General features: G+C 46.2%; 1 protein-coding gene and 1 long non-coding RNA gene across 2 annotated transcripts in view; one reads left to right on the forward strand and one right to left on the reverse strand.

Annotated features, from left to right (window-relative positions):
* The window catches only part of LOC311585739, a 51,041-nt gene that overhangs the window by 9,160 nt on the left and 14,755 nt on the right, over window positions 1-27,126 (forward strand). The window contains exons 5-6 of the long non-coding RNA XR_014775323.1: window positions 278-349; window positions 4,223-4,315. This is a non-coding gene — a long non-coding RNA (uncharacterized lncRNA). The remainder of the gene's footprint in view (window positions 1-277; window positions 350-4,222; window positions 4,316-27,126) is intronic.
* LOC311586291 (uncharacterized protein) lies at window positions 4,861-21,687 on the reverse strand (the record flags this gene model as incomplete). Its single annotated transcript, XM_084762262.1, has 6 exons — window positions 21,527-21,687; window positions 18,218-18,248; window positions 17,563-17,617; window positions 16,869-16,964; window positions 14,073-15,894; window positions 4,861-5,100 (listed from the first exon to the last, which is right to left on the reverse strand). The coding sequence occupies exons 1-6, from the start codon at window positions 21,659-21,661 to the stop codon at window positions 4,861-4,863; spliced, it is 2,379 nt and encodes a 792-aa protein (XP_084618388.1). The 5' UTR covers window positions 21,662-21,687.

The raw sequence follows: 27,126 nt of genomic DNA on the forward strand, positions 1-27,126 counted from the left end.
GGGTTTTTGTCTTTGTCTCAGAGCCTGGGTGAAATTGAAAGTAGTCTAGCCAGACATGTGTGTACTCTTTGACTTTTTAGGTTTGATTAGCAAACACTAAAAATAACAGGTCATCTACCACCTATGGGACACATTCTTATGTGTTGGCATTGACAACCAAGTGAGTACCAAAAGGAAGACTTGGAAATGTCAGGAATGAGCTGCATTTGACAGAAAAGGGCCTTTGAGTGAGGTCAGTCTCTGGCTCTAAGTTTGCCTTTCTGCCTTTACTCTTCAGCTGCTCTCAGGTCACACAGATGGTACCACTGTCAGATACTTCTTTGATGATGAGGGCTCTGGAGGGTCACAGGTATGAATAAAGCATACTGTGGGGTGGGGTGGACATTCCAGGAGCATCCTAGGGGAGCTGCATGTGTGAGCACCATGACTGAGCTACTGGGGGAGGAGGCTGGCAGGGTGGGGTCTTGGAGGGAGGCATTTAGATCCTGCCATAGAGAAGACTGTGTTTAGGAGGCTAGAGGTTACTATTGATAGGGAGGAGTGGGTGGAAGATTGTCACCTGTTGGCATGCTTGCAGCTTCAAAACGCAGTGTGGTGCTCAGCCTGGAACCCCACAGCAGAATTCATCAGCTTCTCCATGTTCTTGCTGCCTATTTGAGACGTTGAGATCATCCTGCTGTACTCTAGTTGCTTCTAATCTGAGGGGTCCTTGAGAGGAAGGCTTTTAATCTCCAGTGCCTACCTACACTGGCATCTGGTGTGTGATGTATAGCCACCATTTGGTGAGCCAATAATGAAATAGCAGATAAGAAGCCAATTCAGGTCCCCTGTCAGTCCTTTGTGTCTTTCAGTCTTGTGTGTCTTCTGATGTTCTTTTCTTCTCTGAGTCCTATATTTTCTTGTCTCCTTTCCCTGTATTCCTGGCAGTTCATTTATCTCATTTGTCCTCCTTTCTCTACTTCCATTTGCTTATTTTCGAGATAGGGTCTCACTCTGCAGCCCTGACTAGCCTGGAACTCAGTAGGTAGATTACAGGTGTTCAGCATCACACTGGCATCCATCATCTCACTGTTTCCTTTTGCATCTTTTTTATCCTCTCCAGCTAGTCTGTCTCACTGGTCTGTTGTTTTGTATCTGCTTCCCTTTCAGACAGAATCAGACTGGTTTCTTTTAGGTACTAACTTATTTTCACTCTTTTGCTCAGCCTCTATCTTTTCCAGAAGCCACATACCTCTCTAGACACTTTGGGTGTTTAACTTGAGTCCTCGAAGAAGCATCTGGGAAGAGGCTAAGCCCAAGGAGATTGCCAACTTATACAATGTCGCTGCCTTGGCCTGGAAGCCAGATGGCACACGACTCTGTGCAGTGTGTTATCAGTGGCCCCTGTCTGTACTGGTGGTTGCCTCCAAACTAGACTAAAACGCTCCCTAGGCCACGGCACTCTGCTGTGGTACTAGAGAGGCCCAAATTGCCTTGTGACTTCAACTTAAAAGTCTGCTGCTAGAGGCAAGAAAGGGAAACATACATTTATTGGAGGCCCCAAGGGACCTCCAATTATTATTATTAATACCACTACTACACAGCCTTCTGTTTTAATAGGTATATTTGTACTAAGAGCTGTGGGAACAAAGTGAGTGATAGGTGTTATTCAGTAGAACTTTCAGAATCACATGTACCATGAACAGCAAAAGAGAGATGTGAAAGCATTTCCCAGGTAAGAATTCCTGTGTGAGTGTACGGTACTGTCACTATGAACACCATCCTCAGGCAGGTGCAGACACAAGGTATTAGCTGAGCTCAGCATCATGGAGGTGTGTGAGGGGCATGGCACCTTTGCAACTCTTGTGCTGAGAAAGCCTGAAGGGCTCAGACCTGTCCCTTACAGGTGACTGTGAAGAACCTATCTTCGGGGACCAAGGTGGTGCTCAAATCACACTACAGCTGTGAGGTATAAGAGGCGAAGATCCTGGGGAAGGAGTGTTACTTGGTAGCCCACACGTCAGATATGCTGCTGCTGGGAGACTTGAACACTAACCACCTCAGTGAGTTGGGAACTGAGAATAGACGGATGGGTAATGGGACATCTTGGCTTGCTTTCTGGGGACCCAGGACCCCAAGAAGCAAGATCCCCAAAGGAGGCCCTGCCATTCTGATGCTGTTTCAAGGAGTGAAAGGTCTGGAATCCTGGAGTATGGATTTCCCTAGTCAGACTGTATTTGTGCGGCCATCTCTCAGAAGTGTAGAGATCAGGGCAAGACTCTGATGCAGCGCATCTTTTGTGTGATGCCAGACCTCCCTGAATGCCATCTCTCTTTCTCCCTACCGACATCCTTCCAGCCTTGTCTTGGGTAATTGTCTCTGTTGTTTTCTCCTCACTTTGCAGATAGCCTGGCAAGGATCTGGTGGCAATGAGAAATATTTCTTTGAAAATGAGAATGGGAGTAGAGCTTGACTTCTTGCCACCATTTCGATAAGCCCCATTCCACTCCTAGATAGAAGGGCCAGTGGGAAACTGGATCTTATGTGGGGCTTATGATGGGCTCTGAAAAATCCAACTCTGTAGGGGTTTGAAGTTTACTGCATGTATTGTCCTTGGCTGGTGCCATACTTTGAGCCAGACCCCTGGGCCTAGATCTGCCCATCATAATGTTCTTCTTGTAGCTTTCTAGGATCCTCTGGATCCTTCTATTTCCCCATTCTCCCAAACTTCTCCCATTAATGGACAGGACATTCTCCAAAGTTGAGTGGAGAATGGGGTCTGACTTTCACACGAGCTCTGGTGCCCCATATTTGACCATGTCCTCTGGATGGGGAGACCTGGTGGCACTCAGAGGAAGGATAGCAGGCTACCAAGAAGAGACTTGATACCCTATGAGTATATACAGGGGGAGGAGGTCCCCTTCAGTCACAGACATAGGGGAGGGGAGTAAGGGGAAAATGGGAGGGAGGGAGGAATGGGAGGATAGAAGGGATGGGATTACAATTGAGATGTAATATGAATAAATCAATAAAATATTAAAAAAGAAAGAAAGAAAAATCCAACTCTGAGTATGGGACAAAAGCAAGGGGCTGTGTGTTCTCAGTTCCACAGTTTCATCTCTAAGGTATAATGCTCACACCAAGAACATCACAGCGGTGACTGCACTGAGTCTGGACGCTATCACTCCCCCTCCACACCTAACAGCTTCACCCAGGGGCTCCAGCCAGACCAACACCACTTCTGCTCTCCTCCCCTCTACAGGGTGTGGTCTAGCCCTGTTCTGAACATCTACTCCAGCCTTCCTTCTTTGGAGGGGGCTGCAGCAGGGAAGGAGTCACGTGATGACTGGGCTTCCTCTTCTATTGAGACCCTGCCCTCCCATCTCCACAGCAGACTAGGGAGGCCATTGTGTGTGTGAGGGGGGAAGGGTTGGAGCCAATAGGAGAAGCCTGACATTTTAAGGGATCCTTTTGAACCCTGACCTTGAGTTCCTGTCATTTGCACACCTAGTCCCAGCCATCCCACAAGGGGTCTTACAGATGCAAATGGAGTTCAGGTACTGGCCCTTATTGATCTCAAATTACAGACCCATTCTCACCCCCTTCTCTCCTAGATTGCTCTTTCACTGTAGCAGTGGCTGAGCAGGAAGGGGCAGCTAGGATGTACTTACTAGGGGCACATCTCTCCTATCCACTAACTTCATGCCTGTAAACTTGTCCAGCTTTTGAAATGTTTGGTGTGGTTGTTAGTATTCTGCTTCAGTCTGCCTGTGATGCCATTGCCTACCTGCCACAGGGGCGTGGCCCTGCCCAAGGCTATATGAAAAGACAGCCCTCCCTCGCCCCTTCCTCTCTCTCTCTCTCTCTCTCTCTCTCTCTCTCTCTCTCTCTCTCTCTCCTCACTCTTCCTGTCTCTATCTGTGTCTCTTTCCCTCTCTCTCTGGGGTGCCCCTTCCCCCTTTCTTTCTCCCCCCCCCATGCTCATTTAATAAACTCTTCTGTAACATAATATCTGGGACCTTATCTTATTGCCTTATATCTTTATTATTAATTATAAAACTGGTGGCCCTGTATGCAAAAGGCTCTTCCATCACTAACAAGTCTGGAATCCTTTATAGCGAACTCCATTCCTCCAAATTTCATTCTAAATCTCCATTCATTCCCCTCTTAACCCCTCTCTGCCTTCCCTTCAGACCACGATTCTAAGCTGAGATAAATTTCTACTGCTTCACTTTCTCCCAAGACTCAGGGCAGAATGCAGACTAAGCTAGCCTCACTTGCTCCAGGCCAGCGGTGGAGAACCCTTCCTGATCAGCCTTTCAAGACTGCCACTGAGGTAAATGGATGCTCTCTTTGTCTAGGTTCACCAACCCTCAGGAGCCTAACCTTGGCCCCAAGAACACTCAGGCACTGGGCTTCCCATCCCTACTGCCTGCGCAGGGGAGTGGCCTGGGAGCTAAGCCTAGCCAGGTAAGAAAAAAAGACGCTGCTGCACTGCTACATTACATGGTGTTCATTAGAAGATGCTGGGAACAGACATCATCGCATGGGGTGGCCAGATGGCACTTGCTACCGCCACTCGCTGCTTCGTGGCCAGCTTGTGCATCCAAGCTGTTCCAAAGCCAGCTTGTAACTCTATCAGTGCAACAGCTCTGGCTCCTCTCAGAGTGACTGCTGAAGTGCTCAGAAGGATTGGAGTGAGCCTGTTCAGGACTGCAGATGAGTCTGGAAGAAGGCCTGTGTACCATGTTACTGCAGATAATGTAGGGTGTTCTTTCAGAAGAGGTATGACTTTTCCTGCCAGAGGGAATGGAAGAGATTTTTTCAGAGAGACGACCATGGATCCTTTCCAGAGAACTGCATCCTGGCCTCTGGGTGAGATTAACGTAGAAGCTTTTTGAGGGACTGGGACACCTCCAAGGAGAGGAACTCTGTTGGCTCCTCCCAGAAAGACTGTGTGGACTCTTTGCAGAGGGACTGTGTCCTCTTCTCTCTGGAGGACCACAAAGGCTCCTCCCTGGGGAACTCTGAGAGGGTCTCCTTGAGAAAATCTGAGTGCTTCTCCCTGAGGGACTCTGACTGCTTCTCCTTGAGGGACTCCCAGGGCTTCTCTGAGAAGGACTGTAATGATTGTAATGTCTCCTCTCAAAGACATATCGACGAGTTCTCTTAGAGGGGCTGCGATGGCGTCTTTCGGAATTATTACATAGGGCTCTCTCCCAGAAGAAGCCACGATGTTCCTCCCGTGTGTGCTTCTCTTTAAAATGACTCTGCAGGGCTCTCTTCAAGGAGGAGTCAGGTACTGCTCTCTCTTGGGCCCGAAATTCGGCTCCTACATTCAACTTAGGCTCTGAGCAGGGGATGTCATCACTGTAGTTTTTCTTTGCTGGACTACTGACTTTAGCCTGGATAGAGACATCTCTTTCAGAGATCATGGTCTTCTGCAACTGCAGAGGTCTGGGTTGGAGAGCATTCACCTGTTTTGACTGTTGAGCTTGTGTACATTGGTCACCTGTCTCCTGCAATTTGTCCTCTTGCTTAGGGATCGAACCTGTGGCCCTGTGCTTGGCAACTGGCGTGCTGGCCCATGTTGGGCAAGAATCCTTGGCTTTTTGTTTGGGGTGCATATTTTTGCTTGAGCACAAATTGTCTGGCCTTGTCCTGCCCTCAAACTTCTGTCTAAAAAAACGCAAAATTCTAAGTGATTTTTGGAGTATCTTAGACCTTAGGCGCTGAAAAGGCAGTTGGATGAACTTGGACTTGGAGGATTTCTCAGGCTGTCTCTTCGAAGAAATGGTGCTTGCTTGATAGGGTGTAATACTCTTTTTTTTTGACAGATCTGTCAGTGTTCCAGAAGGATTCTCTTCTGTCATGCCACTGTTTTTGTAGAGGTTGGTGTTTTGTGTTTTAGGTCCCTTAGTGGTTGTCTTCTTTGGGTATTTTAAGGGCGAGCTCTTTCTGAGCCTTGCTTTGGCTCGTGTTCCATCCTGAGAAATTTTAGAGTCTTTGGCCTCTGTCTTTCCTCCCACACCTCTGCTGCCCCATTGCGTTTGTCTAATGTGGCCTTGGACAGAAGCAGCAGATGGGGATGAACTGGACTGGAAATCTCTTTTAAGAGCAGGACTTCTAGAAGCCACCATAGAGGTTTTAGGTTTCCGTCGTGGTGGTAATGTAGTGCCCTTCTGTGGACCCGCTTCGTTTCTTCCTTGGTACTTTGAGACTTGAGGTCTTTTCCCAGGTTCCACTCTAAAAGCAAGACGACACTGAATCTCTCCATGGCCTTCGGGGGTCCTTACAAGGTGGAGCTTTGGATAGATAAGAAGATAGGGCCCAAAAGCAGACTGGAACTTAGGGCAGCAGTTAGTCCCTGACAGTCGGCCACATTTGACGCAAATAGGATATTTTAGGAGAAGACCTGACGATGGAGGCGGAGGAACATTGTTGGGTATTTGACTCCTTAGGGGTTTTGCTGCTATTTTTAGCTTCAGTTCTTTTAGCATATTGTGCTGTTCTGAGATATCAGTGTTGGCCAGGGGGAGAGAGTTTGCTGTGAGGGGCTCACAAATCCTTGCCTGTGAATCATTCTGTGAGGTTTTACTTTGCTTCCTGGAAAGAGGATGATCGTCCATATTATAAAGTATCCCAGGAGTGGGTGCTGGGCTCACTATTGCAGGCAACTGGGGCCCTGTACACGAGACAGGCTCCTGCTGAGGGACTTCCTGGAGTGTATGACTGAGCTTCGAGTCCGTCTTCTTTATTCCCAATCGAGTGCCAGAGTATTGCCGTATTATGGAAGAGGTAGAGCCGCGTGTCCACATTTTCAAAGGTATTCTCTTCTCATTACAACAAATATGTCTCTGAATATAATTTTTAACTAAATTCTGTGAAACAGTTCTTGGACCCTTCTCTAGCAGGCTCTGGGAAAATTCCATCAGTTCATCTGGAACCCCAAATAAATTCTGGATAGATCGACAGATCTCCATAGTGGATCCTTCGGTTAAAAGTGCCTGAGAACAAAGCTTCCTTTCCATCGTGCTTCCCAGAACACTCCCCAGCATTACCATACTGGAGAGATATTTCCTAGGCAGTCGCTGCCTGCAGACATGGCTTTCCCAGACATTCTGTCGTCTGCCCAGGAAAGAACGCAAAGGGCTTCTTCGAGTCCCTAATCCTGCCTGAAACTCCTCTGGTAGGAATCTCAGTGGATACCGAGAAGCGCTCTGGAGTGAACCCCCAAATTTCTCCATGTGCTTCTTTTCAGCTCCTTCCTTAGATATGAGGTTCCTCTCCCAGATCTCAGGATATGGGGCTCCCATGGTGTTCTCTGCCTTTTCATGGGGTTGATTATGGAGAGCCAAGAGAAGAGCTGACAATTTAAAAATGATACAGTCTGTATAGGGCTCTGCAGGCTGTAGAATACCAACCCCAAGGTTTTTCATAGACAAAGTTCTTGATACTTTTGACATCCCAGATCCCTGAAGGTGCCCAAATTCTGTCAATTTGACAGAACCTGTAATAAATGGGTTTGAAGGGCTGTGTATGAATCTAGAGAAGTAATTCTCTGCTTGTAGTTTTTCTGATGTGATCGTTTTTTTGTTGCTATTCGGACACACCAGTTCTTCATTCAAATCCTCAGTTTCCACTGCCTTAGGAGATTCTGTTTTGAGCCCTAGAGGTCTTTCAGCATGAAGCCTTTGCTCGCGAGTTAACACTGTTGGTTCCTCAAGTGGAGGTGTTTGCTGTAAGATGAACTCTGCAGAATTAATTTCAACAGTTGCCCTTGGTGTTAATTCCATAGGTGTTTCCTGCTCTTGAAGATGTGGTTTTGGGAGTAAATCCAAACACTCCTTTACTTTAATGCTTGATCTTGTGGTGACTCCTATTGGTTCGATAACCTGAGGACATGGTCCTGGTGCTAATTCTTCAGATTTTGCCATCAGAAGCAGTGGTTTGGGAATCAATGCAGGTTTTAACATTTGATCTAGTGGCTTTGCACTAATACTTAGATAATTTATAATTTGATCCTGTGATTCTATTGGAACAGATGGACTTGATGTCGAATGACTCACACTTTGCAAATGTGCTGCAGGCTTGCACTCAGCAGAATTTGCACACTGGGAACTTGGCCCTAGGGTGCATGCAGAAGAATTTACATCTTGGAAATGTGGCTCAGAGTTGCACCCAGTAGAATCTATACAATGCAATTTTGATTCTGAAAGGCATGTGGAAGAATTCATTCCATGCAAATGTGGTGCAGGGGTGCACACTGAATTTATACACTGTGGCTTTGGCTCTGGAATGTTTGCAGATTTACTGGCTTGCCAATGTGACCCAGGTGTACACCCGCTGGAATTTATATATTGAGAATTTCTATTGGGAGTACATGCAGAATTCACATCTTCAAAGTGTGGCTCAAGGCAGATCACCTTAGATTTTATACCTTGAAGGTCTGGACCAGGGTGCAACTCTGAGGACTCTATATCCACCATCTCAGTGTTGGATGACATAACATTTTTACAGTGACTCCAGTCACAGGATTTCCTACCTTGTAATCTACGTTCAGGCTTGAATTCCAGAGATGACTCATCTAGAAGCTCGGTCTCTATACACACCTGAGAAGGTTCTATCTTTGTTCCCTGAACCAACTCAGATGGATTTTTATTTAGTGTCTGTGGTCCAAAACTGAAGTTCACTGATGTTCCACTTTGGGATTTTGTCGGTGTTACCACTTGAGAAGATTTTATACTTGCAAAGTGTTGTCCTACAGCATCTGCACCTTGAAGTTTTGTGCCCATGACCAGCTCAGGGTATTTTGATTCTTGCAAATGGGGGCGTGAATCAAGCCCTATAGACTTTGTGCCTAAAAACAATTTCTTTGGGGTGGAATCAGGTTTCTCACCTTCTAACTTTAGACTAGGTTTGATTTCATTTTGTATTTTGGTCCCCGTGGTTAAGTCAGTAAATGGCTTACCTTTCAGTGGTGAGCTGTGACTTAGCTTGACACATTTCATATTTTGGGACTTTGTTTCAGGTGTCAAGTCAGGACATTTTGCACTTTGCCACTGGAACCCAGACTGGATCTCAGGTTTCATACCTTGAGGCTTTGTCTGAAGTGCCAACTCAGAGACTTTTGCACTTTTCAACTCTGTGTTTTTATTGTTTTGCAATTGTGGCCCTTGGCTGAACACCCCACATTTCACTTGTGATGACTGTGACTCTGGTTTCAACGCTAAAGATGTCACATCTTGAGGCTGTGTTCCTGGGCGTGACCCTAGGGGTTTTACTTCCTGTGGCTGTGTTCCAGGGGTCAGTTCAGCAGAGTTCCTATCTTCACAATGAAACCTGGGTTTGAATGTTGCTGATTTTATATCACTGACCTTTGACCTTAAGGCTGGGTCACATGCTTTTATCCTTTTAAATTGCAGCTCAGATGTAAAATCAATACTTTTGCACTTGTGAGATGAATATTCCTGGGCTGGTACGGAAGGTTGTTTGCCTTGTATCTTGGGCCTTGTAGTCAATGTATCTGGTGTCTTCTCATCTATTAGTTGTACTGAGGGTTTTAATTCTTTGTGTGTGATGCCTTCAGATTCTAACCCAAGATTCAGCGTGGATTTCTTAAACTGGAAGTCAGACAGTGGAATCCACTGAAAAGGTTTCGTATTTTCAAGCTGTGTCCCATGCTGTAATGGCACAGTTTCCACTCCTTGAGGCTGTGGCTCTGAGGCTGATGCACAGTTTCCCCCCCCTTTTAGCTCTGGTCCTGGTTTATAATCCACAGATTTTTTCCCTTCAAGTTTTGGCCCCAGAGTCACTTCAGGTGGCTTCCCAACTCCCAACAGTGTGGGTTGTTTCCGTTCTGTAGACTTGCCACCTTGAGATGATAAACCACAGTTTAGTCCTAAGAACTTTGCACCATGGAACTCAGGTCCTGGTATCCACTGGACAGATCTTACACTTTCAACCCGTGTCTCCTCGGTTACCTCCACAGTTTTGAGACCCTGAGGCTGTGGCTCTGAAGTTAAGTTAAAAATTTTTGGTTTCTGAAGCCCTATTGCTAGCGGAGAGGTTTTTACTTGCTGCAACTGCGGCTCAAGATGAGATGCCACAGATTTTTCTCCTCGACCTTTTGACCTGTCAGTCAATTCAGATGACCTCACACCTCCCCATTGTGTAGATGGCTCCAGTTCTGTAGATCCAACCCCTTGAGACTGTGACCTCAAGTTTGACCCTCTGCATTTCTCACTTTGAAATTCAGATATTGGTATCCATTGAGTAGTCTTTGTGCTTCCGGTCTGTGATTCTGTAGTTAGTACCACAGTTTTCACCCCTGGCCACTGTGGCTGGAACCTTAACTCCGAGGCTTTCGCCTGGTGAATCTGTGATGCTGGAGTCAACTGGCAAGGTTTCACACTTGGCACTTGCACGCCATGTTGCTGCTCGCTACCTTCTACACTGTGCACAGCTGGCTTAAGAGCCAGTTCAAATGACAAATCTTTGAATTGCACCTTAGAGTTAATCTCGGTGGATTTTACATGTGCAGGTTTGGGTTCTTGATCTGAGTCAAACTGTTTGTTCAGTTGGTTGAAAATCCCACGTTTCCACTCAGGTGAGTTTATCAATATCTGGCCATCCAGTCCAGGTACAGGAGTTAATCCGATGGGTCCCATCCCTTGATGCTGTTTTACAAATTCCATTCCTTGGATCTTTTGTGTTTTTGCCACAGCCCCAGGTTTTAGACTCTGCTGTTCCAAACATGAGGTAACCGCATGTTTCCTATCTGTAATTTGAGGTTGTGAAGTCACTGCTTTGGGCTCTATGCCTTGCAATTGCGGCCCTTGAGCGCCCTCCATAGGATTCTCTTGAGACAGCAGCCCTGGGACAGAGGTCACAGGATGCTCCCCGGGCTTCTGTGGTTCAAGTCTGAAACCCATGGCATTTGCATCCTGAGCCTGTATATCACCAAACAAACCCACAGTTTTCAAGTCTTGAATCCTCGAACCTGGAATCCTCACAGTTTTTATATCTACAGCCTGGGAAGTTCTTGGGGATACCACAGTAGATTTTATCCTCTCTAGACATTGTCCTGGGGTTAAGGTCACAGATTCCCTATCTTCTGACTTTTGCCTTGAAGGTAGAAACTCAGGTTCTACGCCTCCTGAGTTGGAGCATGGAGGCAGCTCCTCAAGTTTCCTATCTCCTGCTTGCATCCCTGGGGTTGACAGCATACATTTGACTTGTCCCAGCTCTGAACTTGGCCTTAACTGCGTAGATTTCATAGCTCCCAAATTTGGCCCTGATGTTATCTCTACAGTTTTCAGCTTTTCTCGCTTTGCGACCTCCACAGGGCCTTGGATCAGTTCAGAAGATCCTATACCTTGGGCCTTGGGTCTTCTGATCAACTCAGAATGATCTGCGTATGCTAAGTGTATCCCAGAAGTCAGTGTCATTGATCCTGCATTTGCTATGTGTGGATCACATGCCACTCTATATGACATTTTGTCTTCAAAGCCAGGTGCTTGATTCCCTGTAACGTGTTTTATGCCTCGAAACAGAGACTCTTGTGCTGTCAACTCTGGCTTCATCCTTTGCCTCTCTGGCTGTTTGGTCCATTCAGAAAATGTTACACTTTCTAACAGTGGGCCTGAGTTTAGCTCTGAAGTTTTCACACCTTGAAGTTGAGTTCTTGGTACATCAAACAATTTGACATCTTTTAGGCACGGCCCTGAGTTAAAGTTCGCCTGCTTCGTATCTTGTAACCCTGGAGTCATCTTTGTTAGTTTGGGAACATGAGTCACTAACTGTGGAGTCTCAGAAGTTACACCAGTAAGCACCAGTCCTGTAAGTTGTTTCCCAAATTTGACTCCTTCAAGTTTTGGCCCTGGAGCCAAATCAGAAAACTTAGTATCTTGTTGCCACAGTCCTGGGCTTACACCCAGAGACATCACATTTGGATACCGAACTTCAGAGGCTTGTGTTGCGGATTTCATTCTGCTAAGGTCCCATCCTTCTGTAGGCAGAGCAAGCTTCCTGTCGTCCAATGGTGGCTCTTGCTTTAGTGGCCAAAATGATTGTGGTGTAAATCCCTGAGACTTCCTCTCCTGAACGTGAACACCTGGGATGAACTGTGTATTTTTGAAACCATGGTGCTTGGGCTCTGGGGTCAGATCAGAAAATTTCACAGTTTGCAAGCATGGCCCTTGGTTTACCTCCACAGGTGTCATGTGCTGTGGTTGTGCTTCTAGGGCCTTTGGATGTGAAATAAAGTCTGTTAACCTGATTTCCAGTCTTGGAGGATGTGATGTCACTTCATCAGGTCTCACAGTGTGACATGAGGGGTCTGAGATGAAATTTACTGGTGTTTCCCCTCGAAGGCTTAACCCTTGATATGAATTTTGAAATCTGACACTTTCTAATTGTGGTCCTGGAATCAATCCTGATGTGACAATTGGCTGTTGTGGACCTACATTCAAATTCATGGATTTCACTTTTGGAGGTTGTATCCCCTTGATCAATTCCTCTAGTGATGAACCCTGTAGCCCTGTCTCTGGATTTGCCTTTTCAGGCTCTACCACTCCTCTAGATGACGGTTGTGTTAAACTCACAGATTGCTCATTTGGCAACTGTGATTCTGTGTCCAGCTGCCTAAATCTTACTTTATGGAGCTGTGGCCCTGGGACCGCATCTTTAATATGAGGTTTGGGTCCTATAGTTAACTCTGTAGGTTCTACAGCTAGGATAGATGGTTCAGAGGTTAATTCTGAAGATTTCAAATTTTGTGCCAGTGACACTGATCTCTCGCATCGTACTCTTGGTTCTAGAGTCAAGCCCAGAGACCCCACTTCAGAATATGTCTCTGCAGTGGTTCCCTGTGTGTCACCCAGTTTAGGCGATATCAATCTGATATTTACTGTGTTTTCGTATTCTGATCTCAGAGTTATTTCTGATGAGTTAGTAACTTGTGAATGTGATTCTAGAGTCACATGAGCAAACTTCACGTCTAGGGGCTGTGGTTCTGGGGCCATCCCTTTTGAGTTTATGTTTGGCACTTCTGATTTTGGTAGCAAATCCGGAGTATTTTTGACTGCGTGTCGTGACTGTGGAGTCTCTTTCCTTCCTTTTACAGCTTGGGTTTCAAGAGCCTCTTGGAGTGGTGGCAGGCTCAATTCCATAGATTCTGAGTTTGGGGTCAGTGGTGCTGGAGTCATTGCTAATGATGGCCATGTCAGCTCTAAAGAGTCTACCGTCTGATGACAGGTAGCAGAGGTCACCCTCACTTTTGAGGCTTTCTGCTGTAGGGTCAGCCCTTCCAGTTCTGGGAAGTGATGACTTGAGTTGGGGCTCACTCCTAAAGATTTTACTGCATCAAGGTGTATACTTGGGATCAACTCACCAACTTTCATAGTTTCCACCAGGGCCTCGGGAATTAAACTCGTACCTTCTACCAATGAAGCCTTCAAATCTTCAAGCACCATAATGTGGGCTACCTTATCAGAGCTGGTGTTTTGTGAACATTGTTTTGGGGCCAAGTTTACAGATTTTGTATCTTCTAGTGATGGTCTTGGGGTCAACTCCACCATATTGATATCCGTTTGTAACTCCTGTGGTGCTGCTGAATGAATGTGTTCCATACCTTGACATTGTGAACCAGAAATCAAACTTACTGATTTATTTCTTTGTAACTGTGAATCTGGGGCCGACCCATCAGATTGTACATGGTGGGGTTGTGCTCCAATTGTCAGCTGGCCTGACTTCCCATCTTGAAGGTGAGACTCTGGAGCTGATGGCACAGAACCTGACTTCACATCCTGAGGCTGAGACTCTGGGGCTGATGGCACAGAACCCGACTTCACACCTTGAAGCTGAGACTCTGGGGCTGATGGCACAGAACCCGACTTCACATCCTGAGGCTGAGACTCTGGGGCTGATGGCACAGAACCCGACTTCACACCTTGAAGCCGAGACTCTGGGGCTGATGGCACAGAACCCGACTTCACATCCTGAGGCTGAGATTCTGGGGCTGATGGCACAGAACCCGACTTCACACCTTGAAGCTGAGACTCTGGGGCTGATGGCACAGAACCCAACTTCACATCCTGAGGCTGAGACTCTGGGGCTGATGGCACAGAACCCGACTTCACATCCTGAGGCTGAGACTCTGGGGCTGATGGCACAGAATCTGACTTCACACCTTGAAGCTGAGACTCTGGGGCTGATGGCACAGAACCCAACTTCACATCCTGAGGCTGAGACTCTGGGGCTGATGGCACAGAACCCGACTTCACACCTTGAAGCTGAGACTCTGGGGCTGATGGCACAGAACCCGACTTCACACCTTGAAGCTGAGACTCTGGGGCTGATGGCACAGAACCCGACTTCACACCTTGAAGCTGAGACTCTGGGGCTGATGGCACAGAACCTGACTTCACATCCTGAGGCCAAGACTCTGGGGCTGATGACACAGAACCCGACTTCACACCTTGAAGCTGAGACTCTGGGGTTGACGGCATGGAATCCTTACACTGTGATTGTGGAATGGGGGTTAATTCCTCAGGGTGTACATTCTGCTGATGGAGTTCTGGGGCCAAATTGGTAGAAACCATCGTTGAGGTCAGCGGTCCATGTTTTGCCCTTTCTGGGACTAAATCTGTGGGTATGTCCACAGATTTCATACTTTGCAATTTTGGATCCAGAACTGGGTTCTCATATTTTATATCCTGTGAGTCCCAGGGCAAGTTCATTGAATCCCTGAGCTTAGGTTGTGGGATTGTGTGACCTCTCAAATATCCCATTTCTTGAAGTGGCGGTGTAGCTGGCACTACGTTGGGTTCTGTAACTGGATGCTGTTGGCTCATTCCTATAGGTGCTGCCCCTTTATCTGGTGCCCCTCGGGTTGTTCTCACATCTTGGTGATGTGACGGTGCCATCTCTAGAGTAGTCTTCCTTTGTGGCCAGGTCCTGGAGGTCAACACTTCAGTCTTCACGACTTTGTGACTTTGCCATGAGCTCACCTCTGAATAGCCCAATTCTTTGCGCCATGGGGTGAATTTCGAAGGGTCTGTGTCCTGATGAGGCTGTCCTGGAGTTGATGGCTTTGGGGGAAACCTCACAGATGTGGTCACCCTCGAGTGTGCTTCTGGGCTGATTCCCATTAAGTTCATATCCTGACGCAATGGCAGTGGCGTGACCTTTATGCTGGCCTTGGCTGAACACGGCATCTTGGGTGCCAGCTCCACATTAGGTACTTGTGCCTTTTGTGGCTGTACCCTTTTTTCTGGGAGACCTATGGTCCTCTGTTCTATACTCTGTTCTGACAGGTGCTTTGGATCCTTTTTCAGTGAATGAAGTGATGAAACACCTGAAGATCTGTATGTATTTTCCTCATCGCGCTGAGGAATGGGTATAGGCAACTGAGTCTCGGGTCTCTCTTGTTCAGAGACCCCTGGTACCTCTGCCAGATCATTGAGCATGTCCCAGGATTTCTTTACAGGCAGAGGTACTAGGTGTTTCCGCAAAGCAGAAACCTTCCGAGATATATGCCCTTCCAGGTCTCCTCTGGCAGAAGGAGAGAGCTGGAGTGGAGACCATACTAGGGGTCCCGGGCTCTCATTCAAAATAGAATTTGGCCCATGTAAGGGAGGAGGAACTGACAAATCCTGAAAAAAACCTGCCTTTGGCCAGGAAACAGGTCCACTACTGCTGTGGGATTGCAAAGTTGTTTCTTCAGAAAGGACAGGGAAAGAAGACAGGCTCAAGCTGTTGTTGGAGGATCCAGAGGACGTGCTGTACTCACAATAACACTTCTCCCTTTTACAGTAGCAGCCAGGTGAGACAACCTCCTGAGCCACAAAGTCAGAGACAGAGGAAGAAGACACAGTTTGGGAGTCATGTAAATTTTGCTCCATAAGTGTCACCCTGAAAAACAAGAGAAATGTTTTCATTTTCATAGGAGCCAGTAAGGGAAAATTAGGAAGAAGAAAGGGAATAGTCATTTCAAATCCAAACTATGCTTGGCCTAAGGGAGATGTGACGGGGATAAGGAGTTGCATTCACAAACATCAATTATGTACATGAAGAATTCCTCAATCAAGAGCAAGATAGACAAGTCAGTCAGTCAAGCACATGCCACACAATTAGAAAGCTGAGGTCCATGCCCATAACCCACATGATAATGAAAGGACAGGGTGCCCTGGTGCTGGAAAAACAGAGACAAGTGCATCCGTGGGCTCACTCACTGGCCAGCCATGGCCAATCAGTGAATCCAAGTGAGAGACTCTATCTCAGTAAGCAAGGTGGATGGCACCAAAGAAGTGACACGCTTGTTTTACACACACACACCTGTGCTTGCCATTAAGCCAGAAGACCTGAGTTTGATCACTAAGACACCCATGTTGGAGAAGAGAACTGACTGCCTTGGCTTGCCCTCCAACTTCCCCATGCATGATATGGGACAGACGTGCACACATGCACACACACACACACACACACACACACACACACACACGAAAAAATACGGGTAACATAAATGTGCTTTTAACAAGCAAACAAAACCTCACTGCTGTGGGAGTTGGATAGATGGCTCATCAGAGAAGCAATGGCTTCTCTTCCAGAGGACCCAAGTTTGATTCCCAACACACACATGTTGGTTCACAAACTTCTGTAACTCCAGTACCAGGAGATACATACACTCTTCTGGATGGTGTGTGCAAAAGGCACACCTGTGGTGCACAGACATATATGCAGCCAAAACATCCATACACATAAAACATAAGTACATCTAAAAATTTCTTTTATTCAAACTTTTCTCTTTATCTCTTTTCATTCTGTTTTCTTCCTTCCTTCATTTTAAATTTTTCTCTACCCTCCACCCAGAAACTTTGTCTCCTGACCTTGCATTTTCTAGTTGTCGTAAGATCCGTTTAAGACGCTTGTATATTGTCCATAGTACGTAATCCTGGGTCCAATCAATATTCAATCCTGAAATACTGGGCACAGCAAAGAATGTCAATGGAATTGAAGTGATATTAAAGTACCAGTAAGCTAACCCAGTAGAAATAGTTAATCTAGGAAGGAGATAATTGCTCTTACAGTAAATGAAGTACAAATATTTTACTTATAGCATTTATAATTAAGATGGTGCCTTCATTAGGGTTTCTATCATTGTGATTAAACACCGTGATCATAAACAACTAGTGGAGAAACAATATGTTTCATCTTACTATTCTCAGATCATATTCCACTGCTGAGGGAAGCCAGAGTAGGAACTCAGGTCAGGATCCATGAGGCAGGTGCTGATGCAGACGCCGTGGAGGAACTCTGCTTACTGGCTTGCTTTCATGGCTTGCTCACCCTGCCATACCACCTACAACCACCAGTCCAGGGGTGGCACCACCCACAGCGAGCTGGACCTTGCCATACCAGTCATCAATTAAGAAAATGCACCCTGTCTTGCCCACTGGGCAATCTGGAAGGGGCAGTCGAGGGGCCCTCTTCAACACAACACTGGCTTATATCAAGTTAGCATGAACCAAGCCAGCACAGGTATTTTGTCAGTAGGACAGACTGAAGTCAGACTCTGCTTACCCTGTCACTTCGTCACCACTAATAAAACGTAGCCTGGCTTCTTCTGCCTGTGAAGCTGGTAACAGGAGTAAAGAAGATGCTGTTTAGCATAGTGCCTGCTGACGTCATCTAAGAGAACCCCCTTCATTGAACAATCATGAGGGCAAAGGTGACGTCGTGCCCATCATGGAGCCAATTAGTGGCACAGCACAGCTATCAAGTCTTTTAATAGTCCATGCTATGCTCTCTCCATCATGTACTGTAAGCGTCCCATTAGAAGCACAGGACTGGGAAGTACATGGCGGTGGGGGACACAGAGATCCTGATGCATTTTTCCCTCAAAGATGTCTACCCCAAATCCATGCTAGAGGAATACAGGTAACAGACCTCCCTCATCAAACTCTTGGGGGTTATCTCCATCCATTCTCCTAACCCACTGAATTTCCCTCCCACACTTTGGGATTTGCATAAAAATACATGGACAGAGAAGCATGAGAAAGGGAGGTAAGGGGGGATATGGGCTGTTCGCATGACTTTGGAAGGTGTTAGAAAGATGGTATACTCTCCAGTCACATCCCCTTTCCCCACTTTCTTCCACATGCTGTTAAAGACTAGAATGTTAAAGCAGATCTGCCATCAGCCTTGAGGTAGCAAAAAGGGGTAGAACTGTTCTGACCTGTGAGCTTCTGGGTCTGTTGCTTCAAAGCCTAGAGAAACACAAAAAGAAACATTAAGTCAGGTTTACACTCTAGGTGGAGATTTTATTGACAACACATTTCATCTCATCTATGGATATTCTTATGTCCCACATCAAGTATCAACTCAGTTGTCTGCCGTAGCCATATCATTAGTTACCATCTCATTTATTTATTTGTGAATGATTTATTAAATATACTAAGATACCAGCAAGATAGTATCTCTGACACCATGTCTGATGACCTGAGTTCCATCTCTGGAGCTCACGTAGTAAAAGGAGAGAAGCAATTTCCACATGATGTGCTCTAACCTCCCCATGCACACCATGGCTTCTGTGCATGCATGCACACTCATACAAATAAGGTGTTTTTTTTAAAAACTATGTCCTAGATTATTGTGCAGGGTACTGACTCTAAAGGTAAATATGAGCCATGTACTCTAGAGACTTGCATTAGCAAGGGAAACAGCCACTAAAGAGTGGTCAGTGGGTAAAGGTGCCTGCTGCCAAGCCTTGGCTGTTTGAATTCCTAGGACCTTCAAAGTGGATGGAAAGAACTGACCTTGCAGCTTATCCTCTACCTGCTGCCCCATGACATGTGTGCATGCGTGTACACACACACACACACACACACACACACACACACACACACACACACACACACATTTTTTAATGCGGTAAATGTTGTAATAGAAAGATGTCAGTGAACAGAGAGGACCTTGATTAATTTCCCCATGAGTTGCCATTTGTGCTAGAGATAAAGAGTCATCAGATTTCTGGATGAAAAAGAACACGGTGAGCAAGTGAGACTGTCACCGAGAATGGCAAATTATGATTTTTGTTGTGGGGTAGTCACTGGAGAAGACTGGACAGACATGGGTTTAAACCAACAGAAAGCTTTTATTAACCTGGCCAGCAACTACACTGGGTGTTTGGGATCCCACTTGTAGCCTCAAGCTTTTTCCAGGATAAGATTTCAAGCACAAAAAAGCATGTTCTGTGTTGGTAATATTTCAATTAACAAGAACAGTTACCCAGAAGCAGAAGTACAGAAGCCAAAAAGTGAGGTTAGTGTATGTTGAGGTTTCCTCAGAACTTTACGGACGTTGATGGATCAGGCCCTCGTCTAAGTCATGGCAGGAGCTGCTGTCTATGTGCTGAGTTCTACAGCATGAATGGCACTTCCATCATGGAGTCAGCTGTGCTAAGGTTTGGGCCCTGTTCCATCATGGAGTCAGCTGTGCTAAGGTCTGGGCCCTGTTACATTTTTCAGGTGCACTTTTGCTGAGCTGTGGGAGATGGGGCTGGGAAGGTGAGAAGCCGAGTGACGCTTGAAGATAGAGTTTCAATTCTATTCCCTAAGTCCTTCTTAGCACATAGCAAACTCCTGGGATTTCACAATGATGCCCTGGTTCAGTTTAAGGGTATTAATGGTATTTGTCGCCATTAAAAATAAAACAAAGCCGGGCATGGTGGCACACGCCTTTAATCCCAGCACTTGAGGACAGAGTCAGGTAGATTGCTGTGAATTCAAGTCCAGCCTGTTATACAAAGTGAGTCCAGCACAGCCAAGATTACACAGAGACCCCTATCTGGAAAACCCAAATAAGTAAGTAAGTAAATAAATAAATATAAAAATAAAACAAATGTTTATTCCTTTTCTTTGAACCAAGGCATCAGTGTCCTGGAGTGCATTTAAATGGTGCCAGGAGTTGTGGCACACCCCTTAAATCCCAGCACTCAGGAGGCAGAGGAAGGCAGATCGCTGTGAGTTAGAGGCCAGCCTGGTCTACAAAGTGAATTCAGGACAGCCAAGGCTACACAGAGAAACCCTGTCTGGAAAAAACAAAACAACAACAACAAAAAGCTCAATTATGTTATATAAACATGTTTTTGTTTTAATCGCAGGGTTGGGATATAGGTCTGATTCAGAATGTCCACAGCAACAAACTCTTTGCCTCCTGTGGCTCTGAGAGGCGCTCTTTGCCAGCTACAGATAGTTTAATTCTGAGGACTCTAGAGAGGGGGAGGCTCTGAGAAGGAAGAATGCTGATGCTCCCCCCTCCTTCACCCTGCACTCCCCCTCCTCCACCCTGCACTCCCCCTCCTCCACTCTGCATTCTCCCTCCTCCACCCTGCACTCCCCTCCGCCACCGTTCACTCCCCCTCCTCCACTCGGCATTCTTCCTCCTCCACCCTGCACTCCCCCTCCTCCACCCTGCACTCCCCTCCTCCACCCTTCTCTCCCCCTCCTCCATTCTACACTCCCCCTCCTCCACCCTGCACTCCCCCTCCTCCACTCTGCACTCTCCCTCCTCCACCCTGCACTCCCCCTCCTCCACTCTGCACTCTCCCTCCTCCACCCTTCACTCCCCCTCCTCCACCCTTCACTCCCCCTCCTCCACCCTGCACTCCCCCTCCTCCACCCTTCACTCCCCCTCCTCCACCCTTCACTCCCCTCCTCCACTCTTCACTACCCCTCCTCCACCCTTTACTCTCCCTCCTCCACCCTGCACTCCTCCTCCTCCACTCTGCATTCTCCCTCCTCCACCCTGCACTCCCCCTCCTCCACTCTGCTCCTCCTGGTTACTGTTGATGCAGTTTGTAAAGAAGTTGGAGATATCCTGAAACAAAGGTTGGACTTGCCCCACAGAACCCAACAACCCTAACCAGCAGGAGGTAGCTAAAGGGAACTACACCCCATCTACCCACTGATCTTTCTCTCCTACCTTGTATTGGGGTGTTGGAAGGTATTAGAAGGGATTTGCAGTAGGAGCCAAAATAAGATAGGATTAAAAAGGGTGCTACACTTCTCAGTATCTAGTACATTCTTCCTCAGTGTCTTAATATATTCCTAAAGCTTCTGCTGTTGCTATAGCCACCACTACTACCACTCCCTCCTCCTCCTCCTCCTCCTCCTCCTCCTTCCACTTCTTCTTTTCTTCGTGTGTGTGTGTGTGTATGTGTGTGTGTGTGTGTGTGTGTGTGTGTGTGTGTGTGTGTGTGTAGACAGTAGTCCTTGCTGCCCTGGATCTCCACATCTTCATCAGGCTGACTTTGATCTCAGAGAGATCCTCCTGCCTCTGTCTCCCAAGTGCTGGGATGAAAGGAGTGCACTACCATGCCCAGCCTAAAGCTTCTAAAGTGAATTGAGAGAGAGACATGCTGTCTCAACTCTCCCTTTCCCTCCAGTCATTTCCTCCTATGGCCCAGAGGCTAAGCATTTATACAGACCTACAGGGGTCCAGCATGTGGAGAAGTGAGGTCAGGGACAGAGTGGCTGTTACCTACCTTTGTCTTGGGTGTCACCTTCTTCAGGCTCTGACACCAAGAAAACACCTCCAAAATTCCACTAACTAACAAAACGAGAATTATAAAGCTAAGACTGGCAGGCAGTGGGATAACTAGCTCCCAACCTTGCACCATTTCTCAAAACTATGTCTCTCTCAACTGAAGAGTTTCTGTCTCCAGGCTGAAATTCCATGACATCACAACAGGCACATAGTGTGGCACACTCAGGTCACAGCCACGCCCTTCCCTGTGGTTGCCCTCTGCTCTGAGGTGTCTGATAGCCAAAGCTCAGGGAAGAATCCATCCAGGAATGTTCTGGGGCCTAACTACACAAATTGTCATTAAGGGAGGAGTGATGAGGCAAAGTTTCAAAGGGCCTCCAAAATGGCTTCTTCTGACTCACATTTTCTTTGGAGCCGGCCACTGTCCTAAGTTTGGACTGGGTACACTGCTATAAATTTCACACTGTAGCTTAGTGCACAGAGTCATGTAGGATCGGAGAGAGTTAGGACAGTTGAGGTGGGAACCCACATAGACTTCGAGGCGCTTGGTGTTGTAAGCCCATGGGTCTCCATGTTCTCTAGTTTCTGTCGCCCTGAGACACATCACTGTGAGTAGTGGCCTTCGAGGAGCACACTCTCTTAGGACCTACTGTCTCACTGCTGCATTTGTATTTATTTTGGAATAATCACAAAAGCTGAAACAATAGTACAGTAAATCCCATTGACCCTTGCTCATGAATCCTTAACATGGGTATTTTGCCTGCACCTATGTCCACCACATGCATGCCTGAGAGCCAGAAGAGGGCATCAGATGCCCTGGAACTGGAGTTGCAGGCAGTTGTGAGCCACCAGGGGGCCTAGGACAAGGCTCAAGTCCTCTGCAAGAGCAGCCAGTGCTCTTAACCACGGAGACATCTCCCCAGCCCCATTCTTAACATCTTATATAACTTTAGCATGCTTGTAAAGACCATGAGACTAACATGGGAGATGGAGGTGGGAGGATCCAGAATTCAAAGTCATCCTTGGCTCCACTGCAAAGCCAAAGCCAGTTTGAGCTACACAAATCCTATCTAAAAAAAAAAAAAAAATCAATGCCATTATATTAAGTAAATTCCAGTTGTTATTTGGATCTCGTATTTTTCCACAAAAGTTCAGTATCTAATCCATAGTACCATGCTGGTGAACACCAAACCTAGAGTCCTCTGAGTCCTAGGCAAGAGCTTTATAACTTCGAAAAGAAAAAGAAAGAAAGAAATTAAGAAAAAGAAAAGAAAAAAAGGCCCTAAATTTGAGTGTCTGTGATGTTCTCTTTAGGTTTAGACTGATCTTATGTGTTTAGGGTGGATGGGGATAGGGAACACACAGCAGTGGTACACCCTTCGCATTCCCGCATATCAAGACTGATGTGCTATCAATTTGTGACCCCAGTGCCATGTACTTTTTAGGCTGGTGTGTGATGCATTTCTCTACTTGAAGTTATCATTTCCCTTTGTTCATACTTCGCTCCTGGAAGTGGTCTATAGATCTCCTGTTGGGGGTACAGGGGCTAGCATGACTGAGTCCCCATGTCCTGGAGGAACAACATAACACACATATTACTTGAAATTCTTGTGCCCGAAACATTAGCCTCCCTTCCCCTCATTCTTTGTTTGATTATATTTATTGCTTTGGATGTGTGCATGTTTCTCTTGTGCTTTGTATTACGGCTCATTATTGTCATTATTCATCTTGGTGCTCCATTTTTTTTTCTTCAGTTTTTTTCTGTGGTAAGTTCTTCTGCTTGCTTGCTTTGGATATATGCCATCACTGTGTAGTTTGGGGACCCTATAAAACAGAGCTCATTTTTGGAGTCAGTCACCAGCTGAAAAGAGACCAGTTCTTCCCTCTCCCATGAGGGGAGTGTTTTATAACTAGTTTCTATATGCCACACTAGATTTAATCCATGTGGGCAAACCCTGCCTTGAGTTTAAGGGGGACACTGGGCATTTAGCTGTGTGTGTGTTGAGACCATATGTGGAATCAGGTTAGTACTTTCATCCCACGTCAGGTTCAAACTCCCTTCCTTGACCTTACACAGTCTATAGCATATTCAAGATCTGTGCTAGCCGGCCTAAGTTGTGAAAATAACAATGGTCATGAGTTCCATTTTTAATATATTAGGCTTCAAACATGCTCAGTATCCAACTGTCTCCTACCCTAAGTCCTCTTGGTTTTGGTCCAGCAAATGGGTATCAGAGAGATCATTTCCTTTATCTTCTTCAGTCCTGGAGTCTTCTGGGTCAGCTCCCTGTCATCAGTGTGTCATCACCACTGCCTACGTTCTTGATGTTTTCATCCCCTCAGATGTCTGGTTTTTCCAAAGAGTGCTAGTATTGAGAAGCACGCTGTAGCCCATTTGTCTCTGAGGAATTTTTTAACAGGGAGAAAATCTTGCTGAGTAGCCTCCAATTCAATCTCCTACCACATCCTCCCACGTGAAGGGATCAGAGGCGCATGCCTCCACACCCTACTCCATTCTAACAAGTTTCTGAACATCTTTAGCTCTTTTGGAATCTCCTGACAAAGACCCAACTCTCTGTTATTCACTCTGTATAAGCCCTGTAAGCCTTAAAACATTTCCAAGTTTTATTTGTCTCATTTTTCCTTTGTTGTCCTGGATTCTCGACCTCCCTTTGTAATATTCCAAGATAGTCCTAGCCACTAAAAGTTCCTGTAACTCCATGGGAGAGGTCCTGGGGCATCTATTTGTTGGCTATTTCTCTGCCACAAGGGGGAGCCAGATTTCAACAGTGAGAGCCTTGCTTGTAGACCCCTGAAGAATGGATGGGGATGAATTTGGGTGCCTTTGATATATCAAAACTTATGACAGCTTAAGTCTAAGCTGTTCAGACACCTTCCTAGTGTTTTTTGGGTCCAACCACCAAAGGGTACCCAGCACCGCCAGAGTTCCTTATACTCTTTCTTGCAAACACCGGGGGAGGGTGTAACCAAAGCCCTGTGCTCACTGGTCTCTGAGTGGATGTGGCATTCATTCTAGTTCCAAGGAGAACATAAAGGGAAATTTCATAGAAAGGTGACAAATTCAAAAGCTAGACAAAACTCTCTGGGAGGCTGCATGGAGCTAGGCTTCTCATAAACAGTAGCTATGAAAAGCAAAGTGGCACAAAACCTATGGAAGAAGAGCTCCCAACATGTAACAAAATTACATTTGCATTTAACCTTCGACAAAGAGCTAACGTTCCCAGGTGTCTATCTCAAAGAAGCACTTAGACGCATGTGTACTCCTTGCATCACTATTGGCAACAGCAAAATGTTGAGAACAAGCTAATGCCCCACATAACAGACTGGTCAGGTAAAGTATCACATATGTACACACAGCTGTCAATGTACATGTCATCTGTGCACGGCAATGGAGTAATACATGAGATGTAAAATGTATGCCACCCTTTGCCCAGAAATAAGACATGTTTTTTTTTCTGTTTTGTTTTTTCAAAAAGAAACGCCCAAAGTATGTTTAAATATGCATATAACTAGTCCTGAGGAAGCCAACTTGAACAAACTCTCATTCTGACGATTAAAATGACAAATAAGTATCAAGAGAATTATTAGACTCCTAATGGTGGGAGTGGGAGCTCCCTGTGACTCTCTGCCTGGTTCTGGGTGCTTTTCCTCCTGCTGGGTGACCTTGTCCAGTCTTAATATGAGGGTTTATGCCTAGACTCATTGCAACGTGACATGCTATGTTTGGTTGCTATCCCTGGGAGGCCTGTCCTTTCCTGAAGGCAAACAGAGGAGGGGTGGACCTGGGGGTAGGGGAGGGGAACTGTGAGGAGAAGTGGGAGGGGAAACTGGTTGGGATGTAATAGAGAGCAGAATAAAAAAATGTTAACTTGAGAGATGTATTGGGGATGTATTATAGGTGCACTCGCTAACAACTGTTACCTCTACTTGATAAAGAGTGTCTCCTGTAGATGCCATCTTAGTTGAATAATTGTTTTGCTCTTTTTGTCTGTTTCAGCCTTTGATTGGAGTATTTAGTTCTTTTCTACTTAATCAATGATGATATAGGTAAATGGCAATCTTCGTTGTTGTTGTTTTGGTTTTGGGTTTTTTTCCAGACAGTGTTTCTCTATGTAGCCTTGGCTGTCCCAGAGTCACTTTGTAGATAAGGTTAGCCTCCAACTCACCAAGATCCACCTGCCTCTACCTCCCCAAATAGTGGGATGACAAGCGTGCGCCACCACACCCAGCTCATCAATCGTTTTTTAATGTCATACCTTTTCTTCAGTCTTGTTGCCATTCTGTTGTTCTCCACTTCATGCAGCTGTGAGATTTATCAGTAGTCTCTAACTGATTGCAAGGGCTTTTCCCGGTGTGAGCTCAGACCTGGATGAAATGCCAGTGGGCCCTCCAGGCCTTCATCAGATGGCAGATGACAGGAACCAAACCCAGTGGGCTCCCTCTGGTGGCTGCTAGACCAGTTCCCACTGCTGCTGTGGACTGTGGATTTTAAGGAACACTACAGAGTTGGAGGGGAGGGAATAGACATGGGACAGTGCCCGGTGTCCTCATCCCGATCCGGCCATTTCTTTGGCATGAATATGGTTTGTATTATTGCACACATGTACTTGGTAACTTTGAGAGCACAAAAAAGCTGGTTTTCTTTCTGGTGGATTTTCAGATGACCTTATGTTCTTGCTACTTTCCTTCCTTCCTTCTTCCCTCCCCCCTTCTTCTTACTGTTATTAACCCATGGAGTAGTATTAAGCCTGGAAAAAGGTTCTGGTTTCCAGGTTTGTAGCTTTTGGTTGGAGACCAACCACTTGATTGAGAAATCTAAGTTTTCACTTTGTCTCACAAGGTTAATACCCACATCTCAGAATTAATGTAGGAATTGAGGATAATACACTTACCACTGACTGACAAATGAACCCGAGTCCCCATTTAATGGGAGGGTACAAGAGGTAAAGGTGATGTTGATATAAAAGATAAAAGTGTCAGCAAGGTTCTACCTCCAGGCTTGCTTGCTTTGTGCAAGTAGTAGAGGCTTGGAATCCTTTTGGGAATAAAGGGTTTCCTGGAGCCAGGGCTTGTCTAACTACAGGAAGATCATATGAGGATGCTTTGCAGCCTGCCATATGTCTTCAGTTCAGGCCGACAAACAAATGCCAAACTACATAGGCATTTGGTGCTTCAGGTGTGTAGAACTGTTACGAGGTATAACTCAAGCCCTGTGCACTTAGAAACTTGTGACCCAGGGTTGTGTGTTTCTGAAGTTGTCATTACACTGTGTTGTCTCCTTCAAATGCCACAAGAAAGAGAAGCTAGAATTTAAAAAGACAAATGTTGTCCACCATTTTCATATCTGTCCAAAAGATTCGGTTTAATGTGAAATCTAGGTAAACGGAGAAAGGCATCTCCAGAGCATTGATACAAAAATTGGCACTCCCCAACACCAGCTGCAGGAACGGCAAAGAGGAGAGAAGAGAAGGGGATCTGTGGTAGGGAGAATTGAGCAGGCAGTGAATGGATGGGTAAGGGAAACCAACCACTGTTTGAACAAGTAGCTAGAGGATCTACTTGTTGAGTAGAGGTTGA

The sequence above is a fragment of the Acomys minous genome, assembly GCF_964271855.1.
Source record: "Acomys minous genome assembly, chromosome: 16".
Lineage (NCBI taxonomy): Eukaryota > Metazoa > Chordata > Mammalia > Rodentia > Muridae > Acomys > Acomys minous.